This window comes from Cynara cardunculus, assembly GCF_001531365.2.
Source record: "Cynara cardunculus var. scolymus isolate 2C chromosome LG 9, CcrdV1, whole genome shotgun sequence".
Taxonomy (NCBI): Eukaryota; Viridiplantae; Streptophyta; class Magnoliopsida; order Asterales; family Asteraceae; genus Cynara; species Cynara cardunculus.
In genome coordinates, this window is record NC_037536.1 from 14,946,056 (window position 1) to 14,957,591 (window position 11,536).

The 11,536-nt window shown below is 35.7% G+C and overlaps 1 protein-coding gene across 2 annotated transcripts; it reads right to left on the bottom strand.

Moving 5' to 3' along the window:
* Positions 1 to 1,211: 1,211 nt before the first annotated feature.
* LOC112518529 (5-dehydro-2-deoxygluconokinase) lies at positions 1,212 to 9,223 on the bottom strand. 2 transcript variants are annotated; one of them, XM_025126253.1, is made up of 6 exons: positions 8,596 to 9,223; positions 7,724 to 7,974; positions 6,619 to 6,659; positions 6,368 to 6,495; positions 4,977 to 5,129; positions 1,212 to 1,814 (listed from the first exon to the last, which is right to left on the bottom strand). In XM_025126253.1, exons 1-6 carry the CDS (start codon positions 8,965 to 8,967, stop codon positions 1,425 to 1,427), a joined length of 1,335 nt encoding a protein of 444 aa, XP_024982021.1. In that variant the 5' UTR covers positions 8,968 to 9,223; the 3' UTR covers positions 1,212 to 1,424. The 2 variants fall into 2 exon arrangements, with proteins under 2 accessions (XP_024982021.1, XP_024982019.1); XM_025126251.1 differs by having other exon boundaries at positions 6,368 to 6,659.
* Positions 9,224 to 11,536: the final 2,313 nt, after the last annotated feature.

Genomic DNA, 11,536 nt, shown 5'->3' on the forward strand with positions numbered 1-11,536 from the left:
CTAAGCTATTTTTCCCCCTTCATTTTTTATTCGTTTCCTATTTTACCCCCTATCGTTGGTAATTAGTCTCAAATTATTAATTAGTTATATAATTAATGGTTTGTACTTAATTATATCCTTATATTAATTATGTTGTTTTTGTCTGATTTCATTTAAATAGTTTATTCTAAATTGTGAGAACAGTCGAAATATCAGCGTTCATTGTTTTTTCTGTTGAAGATATATATTTGAACCGACATTACAAATTATTTATATTAGAAGAGTACTCGTGCAATGCAGCGAAATACATCTACATTTTAATGTTTCGTTTTATTTTTTGTCTCTGTTGGTACAACACGATTTATGTGGTTTTGAGAAAGATAATGTTTTTACTTTTTGAATAAAAATAAATTTGAAGACATCATAAAATTTTGAAAAATATATCGATATTAAAATCAAATTAACTGTTTAAAAGTTCTCATTTTTTTTGTACAATTTCTTTAATTCAATTTTTTATTATAATTTAATTTAGGTCAAACAATGAATAATTTGTTTTTGGCTTAATAATAAAAAATTTATAAATATAATGATTATCCTAATTATATTTTAGATTTTTTATATTTAAAATGAGATATTTATCCTATATTTGATTATATTTATCTGCAGTTAGTTATACGAATTCAAAAGCTGAGCTTTAATAAGTTGTACTTACGCATAATTTACTTGTAATATTAAATTTTAAGTAATATGCATTGATACACACCACTTCATGCATAAATAATGTTTTTTAAGAATTTTTGTCATAATGCTTTATAATATAGGTTTATATATGCATTTTCAGATGAAATTCTTTAATGATTCACATATGAATTTCTCTTTTTACCTTCTCACAATATTTATTCTTTCTTATTTAAGGCATCCATTATTAGAAAACTCAATAAAAAACGGACCAAAGGGTCTTTGGTTGGGCGAATTAAATTTGTTGTATATAAATATTATATAATTAAAAAACATAATGAAAACAGATAGGTTTTTGTATATTCATAACAATCTTTCTAGTAAAATATGGTATTTCTTGTTCATAAAACCAAGAAAACCAGTATATTTCATCTGATAACCAGTATATTTCATCCAACAACCAGTATATTTCATCTGTTTCAAAAGACAAAACGACTATTTTCGAGAAAACCCCGAACCCAAACTTTCAAAAACAGAAATCAAACAACAGAAATGAAAAGAAAAATCTGAACCACTTTAAGATAAACATCAAAACTCATGTGTTCTACACCAAAATATAGCAGCAAGCATTAGCTCAACCACCAAAAGCACCATAAAACACATCAAATCTCATAATTTCTAAGATCTCCAGTTGCTGATCTAAACAATTAAACATACAAAAATCAATAAAAACGTGAGTATAATCGATAATAAATCGAGGGAACTCTTCAAGACGAGAATATCCCATCTGCTAATCGAACCTCAAGCTTATGCAGAACCTCGTTAACGACCTTTTGGAGCGTTTCGTGTTTGGAAAACCCGTTCTTGATTCTGTTTGCTGTTGTTTTCGAGAGAATTGTAATGTCCTCTTTGCTCGAGTTTTCGTCGAGTAACGTGTTCCAAAAGTTGTCGTCTTCGTTGAGGTTCGATTCCTTAATCAATTCCACGACTTTTTGCAAATTTGCAACATTCCTCCCGGCCCCACAACCTGTCGCGGTGGCTGCACCCACGGCATTGGCGATCGTTAACGTGTGAACCAATGGCATATTGTGTATGTAGCCGAATGCAATTGCAGCCACATAGCTGTCTCCACATCCAACGGTGTCCATGACATTTACCTGTCGAAAATGATTGGTCAAGTATCGTTATCATAGACTACCTACAAATGACTATAGAGTTGATGGATAACCGACAAAAGGGAAAGGTCAAATGAGAATCGTAAATATTTTGAGAACCAACTAGTTTATGAGGTATTTTATGATTAAGAGGGGGTTCTGGGGAAAACTCCTAAAAAATGAAAAATTGAGGAGCGCCCTAGTAACCATTCGTCTGAATGGTATGCACATATGCATAAAAGTAGTTGAAGTTGTTTCTTTGTTTTTATGCACGTGTGCATGTTATGCACGTGTACATACCAGACAAATTGCTTACAACCTACTTGTATGCACATATGCATACCGTCTACATGAATGTTTACCAGAGTGCTCCTCAGTTTTTCATTTTTTTTTGCGGTTTTCCCCTGAACCTGACCCTATGCACACCGTCCACATGAACTGTTACCAGGGTGTTCCTCAGTTTTTCAATTTTTTGCGATTTTCCCTTGAACCTGGCCCATATATATAGGATCAGGTTCAGAGGAAAACCGCAAAAAAATAAAAAAAACTGAGGAACACTCGGTAACCGTTCATCCGGACGGTACGCACATGTGCATAAAAGTCATTCATAAGCAATTTGTTAGGTATGCATATGCACATGTGCATAAAAACCAAGAAACAACTTCAATTACTTGTATGCACATGTGCATACCATCTAGATGAATGGTTATCAGGGTGTTCCTCAATTTTTCATTTTCTGGTGTTTTTCCTGAACCCCCCTCTCTTATATATATACACACACACACACATAAGTGAAGGGTCACGTGAGAAAAAGAGTTAAAGGCGAGAAGCGTAAGAAAAGATCTGAACTCTTGATCACTTTTAATCTCAGGTGCACCCATGAATTGCGCTTTAGAAGGGAATTGATCTGGCGCACCTCATTAGTGTTGACATTCAATTAGGTTGATCCAAGGGTGGAGATCTCTTCTTACGCTTCTCACCGTAACTTCCTTTCTCAGTAGAACCCAACCCTATATATACGTATGGGGAGGTTCATTTAGGAACATTAAATATTTTAGGAACTCAAGAACCTCCTATTTTGCAATTCATCATGAATATCTGTCACGACAATCATCATTAATATTTTGTTTCATTATTCATCATGAATACTCGCCAAAAGGATGGTTCCTGGGTTTTTAAAATATTTAAGACTTCTAAATGAACATCTCTCTCTATATATATATTATGCAAGGACTTGGTAATAGTATGCAAACACTCTCTATATGCAAAACAAAATTGAATGGAACCATTTACACCCCTAGTTTAATTACCGGTTTGTTTTCCTTCAACAACTAGGCAATTTATTTCTTGAATATACCAGCACTTATATTAACTGCTATTATTCTGGAGGAGCTTTCATTTTCAGTTCAATCAACATTGGGTTCTATCCTTGTTGATTGTTACTTCAATGTTGATGCAACTAGTTTACAAAGAATTGTTGATTTAGCAACAGCGGATATATATATCCGGAGAGCAAATTATCCAAATTGTGTTTTAAAACATGCATTTTAGGTGGTGCCCTCGTTAAAGTGCATGTCTTAAAACATAATTTGGCCACTACTAGGCAAATTTTATGCATGGTAAGATGTTTTATTCCCTTGCATATATTTACACACGTATAGGGAAAAATGGTTGACCCAAACTAGAACCATGATAGATGTTGTCTGAGAATTTTTCCTGATTGTTATCTTCAGGGCCCCATGAGATTAGTCGAGGTACCAGTAACTATGTAAGTTGGCCTAGATAATGTCCACAATGAAAAAGACATACAGTTTTTGAAATGTATAATTATTACACTTCTTTGAAAAAATAAATGGCAATTTACTCTTAATAATAAAGTGAGTGATGAATTTTCCCATTTTGTAATTATTAAGGGTAAAATTGGAAAGTAGACACTTTTGAAAGTGGACCATGCCGAACCAATAAACTTTGATTCCATAATTTTCAAACCGTACAGAACCATAAAACTTGTCGACCATGCCGAACCAATAAACTATGATTCGGTTTGGTTCCTTGGTTGAAATATAGTAAAAACTAGGATAATTTCTTTATTATTTCAAAATATGCGTATCGCAATGATCCATCTTTTGCCCGATTAAGGAAAATTCAGGAGTAGTTACATAGGAGCAGCAATGGATATTTGGTTTAGAGGAAGGCGAAAGTTGATTAGAAGATTTATGGTGTCTTTTAGGAGTATATACAAATGGTAGATCAATAGTTGACCTTATTTAGATGAATAAGGGCTTGTTTGTTAGCAACTTAATGAGCTTAATGGGATTCACAGCTTATTCGATTAGCTATATATGACTGTTTGGTAGTGACTTAATGATATAGAGAGTCGCTTATTCAGTAAGCTTTTAGGGGGGAGCTTTACGTAGAATGTCAAGTTTTTTTCCAAACCTGTCCCTCCAAATAAAAAACACACTCCTTGCATTTATGGAAAAACCCTCCCAAATAAAAAAACACTTCCCCAGACCACACTCTTACTTGGTTAACAATTACCCATTGTGTTGGTAACCGACCCTCAATTCAAAAATACATTCATAAATAATAAAAATCATGAAGAATAATATTCATGAATATGTTACGGTTTTTATGAACATGTGCATATGCATACCGAACAAATTGCTTACAAATGACTCGTATGCACATGTGCATACTGTCCAGATGAACGGTTACTGGGGTGTTCCTCGGTTTTTTATTTTTTTGCGGCTTTAGCATGGTTATGCCAACCATAGCCAACATGATTGTGGTTTTCTGTACTAAAACTACATCATTTTGTTGAAAATTATACATTCTTTCGCATCTCTCCCGATCAATAGCTATCATGGTTAAGGTTTGCGGAAACCATCTTTCCCCTATATGTGTGCATACATATACAAGGAACAAAAACATATTGCACAAAATTTAGGGGTGTAGTTGCCAAATTATGCTTTTAAGACATGCACTTTAATGTAGGCTCACCTAAAGCGCATGTTTTAGCACAATGCGTAAATACTGAGCAAATTTTATGCCATAACTGCTAACAGTACACTCCCTCTCTCTCTCTCTCTATATATATATATGTATAGATATAGCATATTCCATATATACGCCTAAAAAACAGCACAAGGCCATAAACATTACCTTGAATGAAGGTGCACAAGATATCCCCAATCTGGTGATTAGAATAGAGCCCTTAGATCCCATTTTTATGATCACCCATTTTGTGCGGAGTCCGTTACTAAGCAACTCCTTTCCGGCTGCTATAGGGTTCCCCAAGCCAGTCAATAATTCAGCCTGGTACAACATAAGCTAATAACTGAAAATTTTCAACAAGAAATCAGACCAATAATGCAAAATCTAGCGAATCAGAAAACCAAAAATGCATCCACAACGGTTATAGCAAATAAAGGCTAGGCCTTAAGGCTCCTCCCCATAGGTTGCTAGTTCGAGTCTCCTCAGGGCCACTAGGATGTTCCTAGCTGTTATCTTCAAGGGCCCTTGGGATTAGTCAAGGTGCCTGTAATCTGCCTGGACATCCATTGGTTGAAAAATGTACACTGGAATCGAACTTAAATACATGTGTAACAGTTCGTGTCAACGAAAAGACTTGCACTTTATAAGAGATTGGAATAGGAAGTAAGGGTCTGAAAATATTTTATAGATGTGGCTAGGGGCGGATTCAGTAATAGCGTATGGGGTCCCCGTGCCCCGCTCTATCCTCCCGATGCAATGGAAATAAAAATTAGGGGTTTATAAAAGTAGCACCCATGACACGTTTTTATTTGATGTGTGCTCCCCTATGTTAACAGACAGTGGCTGCAGATTGGTAGTGTTATTGCATGTGGCATTACAGGTTGCAAGTGCTAATCCTTTTGGCTCTTTTTTAACTTTTTGGTATTAGCGGCAGAAAAGAAGAAAAAAAGAGAAAAAACCACTTGGGTGTTGCAAAAAACCACTTGTATGTCATTCTTAATTAACTTGTACTTTTTGTAATTAATTTTTCATTTTATTTATACTATGGTTGATTATTTTATGCCCCTCGGGAAGTTTTTTGCTCGCCTCTGTATGTGGCTGATAGGAGTTGATGATTCTAGAGTCTGTTAGCAACTTAATGAGCCTAATGGGACTTCAGCTTATTTGGTTAGCTATACATGATTCTTTGGTAGTGGCTTAATAACATAGACAGTGGTTTATTCAGTAAGCTTCTAGGGGGAGCTTTATACAGGAAGCCAAGTTTTTCCAAACCTGCCCTTCCCAATTATGGAACATGTTCATTCCATCTAGGAAAAAACTCTCCCAAACAAAAACCTTCTCAATCTATACAGACAAATTAATCCATACAGACAACTTTATCTTACATGACTTAATGGAAAACCAACCAAACAGCCCGTTAAGGCTATCATAGCAGAGAATAAATTTCTTGGATTCACATATTACTGCAAACAATAAGACCAATATTATACCAAAGCTTAACGATTCTCGTTAACAGGAAAAAGTAGAAAACTTCAATTGGAAAAAGATCTGAAGCAAACCTCCTCCGAAGTTAGAAGAAGAACATCACTCAACCTCAACAACTTGGCAAGTGCTTCTTGTTCTTCAGGTGTACCAACAGCAAGAGACTTCCCCTTTGGTCCAGGGTCGAAAAAAATAGAAGTTCCAACTTCAACAGCATATTCCAGGGCAGAGGCAATCACATTTGCAGGAAGCTCATCAAATCCATATCCATTACAGAAAAGGACTTTTGAGTTTTGGATATTCATTTTCACCTCATCAGATAACTTACTCATCCAAGCAAATGCAGGCTCCTTGCTAAAATCTGCTCGGCTAGTAAATAAATCATTTTCAAAGACTGATGAACTAAACCAAACCAAACCAAACCAATCGAGCCCAGTATATCCCACCCGTTAGCAGAGGTGGACCCATAAAAAAATTTAAATTTTTGGCACAATTTGACTGTAAAAAGATCTATAGAAAATTTTCACGATATTAGTATAGATCTGTTAGTTGGTTCCTGCACAAAGGAATGGTGTTCGAGTCCTGTCTACAAATCTTTTTAAGAACACAAGAGGTATATAAAAGAAGCACCAAAATTTAAGCTAAAGATTAAGAAATTTGCCAAGAATGGGACTCGGAGCCGGGCCTTTTGTACAAAGGCGGCAACATTTACCAACTCCACCATTAAAGACTTGTGCCAAGAGTTCAGTTTCAAGAAATATAAGGGCACCAAACAAAACAATACAATGGCACCCTTCAGAAACATAATTATTTTCCATTATGATGGAACCATGAAGTAGTGGCCCTTCCCACCATAGAAGAGTTTCAATTTTTGGCACCATTTGTCTATAAGAAAGAAATATGCAGAAATCTTTCATAAAATCACTACAGATTTGTTGGTTGGTTACTTGCCCTTGCCCGAATAGATCCCACGTTCGAATCTAGCAATGGCCTTGTCTTTCAATTTTTTTTAAAACAGCTATAGAAAATAACACAAAAATTAAGCTAAAAAGTAAAAAAAAAAAAATGCAGGGCTCGAACCTGCTCCCTTTGGACAAAAGGGCAGCACGCTAACCATCTCTGCCATCAAGAACTTTTGCCATTTCTGTAGTTTCAAAAAATATAAGGGCACCCAACGAAACAATACAGTGGCACCCTTCAGAAACGTAATTTTTTTCATTACGATGGAACCATGAAGTGGTGGCATGTGCCACTGTATACTCTTAACTATGTGCGCCCCTGGCCTGGAGGTGGGGTTGGGGGTAAGATGTAGGCACCTCACCTCTACCCGAAACAGGTGGGGTCAAAGATTGATATATCCTATTTCCCAAAGTTGGTACTCCTAAAAATAGACCAACTTAAACTCGAACGAACCTTTAATTAATCACTTGTACCTGCAAAACCCGTGTCTTTGCAACGGATCGACCAAGACCCAACATAAAAGGGTCTCGTATGCATTACTCGAACTGTTGTTAAAATCCTCCTCTTCTCTCATCTTGATCACATTAATCCCCTCATCATGAAGCACGTCCAATAGAAATTGTCCATAAATTTCATCACCAACATGACCAATCGCAATACAACGAAGTCCCAATCTAGCTGCTGCTATAGCCATGTTGCAGTTACCACCAGCTTCCCAGTATTTCTATAAGCAAAACCAAATAATTGAAGCCCTAAAGTAAGAAATGTTGATATATGAAGATGTTGTAAAATGTAGAACTTAAACAATTGGGACTGTTGTCCGCAGCTTAATGAGCTTAATGAGACTCGCAGCTTATTCGGTCAACTACATTGGTAGTGACTTGATGACATAGAAATTGGCTTATTTGGTAAGCTTCTAGGGGAGCTTTATGCAGAAAGCCAAGTTTTTTCCAAACCTGCTCTTCTCAATTAAAAAACCTGCTCATTCCATCATGAAAAGACCAAACAGCCCCATGCTTGGTTTTCCATGTCGTATGGATAAAGCTATTTATATAGATTGAAAAGGTTCTTGTTTCAGATGGTTTGTTAATAGACGGGAGGTGGTGTGTTCTTTAATTGGGAGGGGGGTTTGGAAAAAAATTGGCTTTCATCAATCATCATAAACCTCCCCTCTAAGAGCTTACTTTCTATATCACAAGCCACTACCAAACAGTTGTATATAATGCACCGAATAAGCTATGAGTCTTATTAAGCCACTAACAAACAGGGTTGATACCCAAATCAAACATTCAAATTGCACGAGTAATTAAATCGAAGAAAAGGAGAAAGAAAATCTAATAGGGACCTTATCAGGAGGCGATTTAGAAAGCTGTTCCATGTAATCTTTACGTTCATCGAAGGAAGATGGCGGCAAATTGGGGACGTTAAGCACGACATCAACGCATAGGTTTCCAAGGGTGGCGACATCGAATTCTTTCTCGCCGGAGAATTTGAAGGATGAAAGACGGCGATGCTCGGAAACAGAAACCTCTACTCCATAACTTTTGCAATTTACAGGAACACGAGTCCTAATTGCATGATTAAAGCGACTGTAGCAGTTGGTATTGAGGTGGGAAATTCTTAATCTAGGGTTTTGGAAGAATAATGGGCAAGAATTAGAGAATCCATAATTGGGCGTGGGACTGTGGGAATTGAGGATTAAGGTTTGCTGATGCATTAATGGAGGATCAAATTGAAAGATTATGGAGGAAGATTAGTACCGATACTGATTATTTGTTTGTTTGTGAAGCAAAACCATGAAAGGGGGAAACAGAGAGAATCCAATTTGATGTTTTGGGCTGATTCGGAGAGATGGTGATAGAAATTGGGACCTTCGATTGACTGATTGATGATCCTGCCCCCAAAATCTTTCTTGGAAATTTGTGGGGATTTTTTCGTCCAACACTTTTTTGGGGAAGATTTTAGGGTTCTTGAAATCCAAAGGGACTGCTTCTTTTTTGATCAAATTTTCCATTAAATATGTTGTAGAAATATGCGGTTTGTTTATTTGTGTCACACATAATGTAAAATTTATATATATTGTTTAATTGTGATTATATCAACCAAATATAAAGAGGTTTTTAGATATTGTGATTTTTGTATTTATTGTTTAGAGGTTATGGTTTTTATTTATTGTTATTTTCGTTGTTATGATTTATGATTTATAGTTGTTTCGGTCCTGGTTCCTGTTAAATTTATGGACAAATTATAAATTATAAGAATGAAAATCACAATTTCTAACCATAGGGACGAAAATCGAAATTATTAACAAACCACAAGTAGCAAGGATACGGGACGGGGATGAGGCGGGTTTTGTAATTCTCGGCCCCGGCCCCGTTTTTAGTAACAGCCATTGGCCTCGGCCCCAGTCCTCAGGCAAACCCCATGAAAAACATCTGTTAGTTTGAGTCTACCCGGGATTCTCGGCCCCAACCCCGGTTTGAGTAACAACCCCCGACCCTGGTTTGAGTCTACTAGGGATCCTGGGCCTCGAGTAGTGATGGTCAAATCGGCCCGGACCGGAACCGGGGCCGGCGAGAAACCAGTTATGGGACCGGGACCGGCGGTTTCGTCCAGTTACACTTTTTGTCAGTTTTGTAGGATCGAGACCGGGACCGGTTATGGGACCCGTTTTAGCGGGGAATCTTTGTCCCCCGTTCAGGTCGGGTGAACCGGGTTCCTCACCGACTTGGAATAAATCACCATCCTTAACCACAAGTAGTTTACTCATTGTCAAAGAAGAAATAGACATAAATATTTAGAGTTATTTATGTAGTAAATCGTCTTTCATATTTATTATCATCTATATGCAATCGTTCTTGTTTAAAGGACTTATGATTAATAAGGATTTATAACATTTTGATTTTCGTTATCTTTTAACAATAAGCATTTTCTATTATTTTCATATTTAAGAGTATTCATTGAAAAACAATGTAAAAGTAGGTGGTATGTTCATCAGTTGAAATCCAATGGATTTAGGTGAATCTGGTCCAATCCAACCATCAAATGGATGTTGGATTTTGTCATCTGATCCGATGCAATCCGATTAACATTGGACATCCGATCAAATCCAATCAAATGGATGATTAGATCGGTTTGGTTCCATTCACTAGATATCATTATTGGCTATTCGTTAGACCGGATTGAATCCATCTAATATTTTGATACAGTTTTCAACTAATTAATCAACATTTCAATCAATTATCCATATATTTTTTTAATTTATTAAAAACCACTGCGTAAATATCAACTAAAAAATAACGTAAACTGCTTATAATTATATATAATCAATAATTGGATGGTAGTTGGATGATGACTGGGTGGACAATTGGATCAGTTCAATTTTATTGGATCATGGTATGTCATCCAAGAACTGGCCAATCCAATTTAGATGTTGAAAATTTATACTCGATTCGATCCAATTACAATTAAATATCCGATTATGTTAAATTAAATCAGATGACTTTCTGCACATTCCTACTTTGAAGGCAGAGTTAGTTTATCATTCTCCTAATCAATCAAATATTACTCCGTCCTCCCAAAATAAATGTCTACAATTGAAACGACACACAGTTTTAAGCATGTATAATTATTACACTTTTTTTCTTGATCAAATGACATTTTTACCCATGTTTTATTTTTATCTATTCACAATTCTTAAATATTTATCTAATTATGTTTTAAATTTTCAAAAAATCCTAGTCGGTTGTGTTATTTTCCATTTTCTTAGCATACTATCGATTTATCAATTATTTAAATCAATTGAATTCATACTCCAAAACGATTGAATATATATATATATATATATATATATATGTGCATTATAACAAACCTGAACCTGACCGATCTCAACCTAAAACCCAACTAACCGAACACCAAATTCCGAACCCAAAATTTTAGGCTTAGTTTTCATATCGGAAATCATATCGAATTTTTGATTTACCCAACCGAACCATAGACCATGACAAAAATATGTTGCATTAAATAGATCCAAAGAAAATAAAATATTCAGTAAATTACATTTTTCATCCCTGTAGTTTATTAAAATTTGCTATTTTAGTCCCTGTGGTTTCAACGGTCGAATGATTTTTGCAGCCAAAAACATACTGGCCCTTGGTTAAATTTCCACTTTACTAATTTTGGATTTAATTCATACAAATCATCCCTAATTTAGCTCCGATTTTCCATACGATGGATCTCCGGTGACCTTCTCCAACTCCTTCAATCCTTCATCAACCTTCAATTAT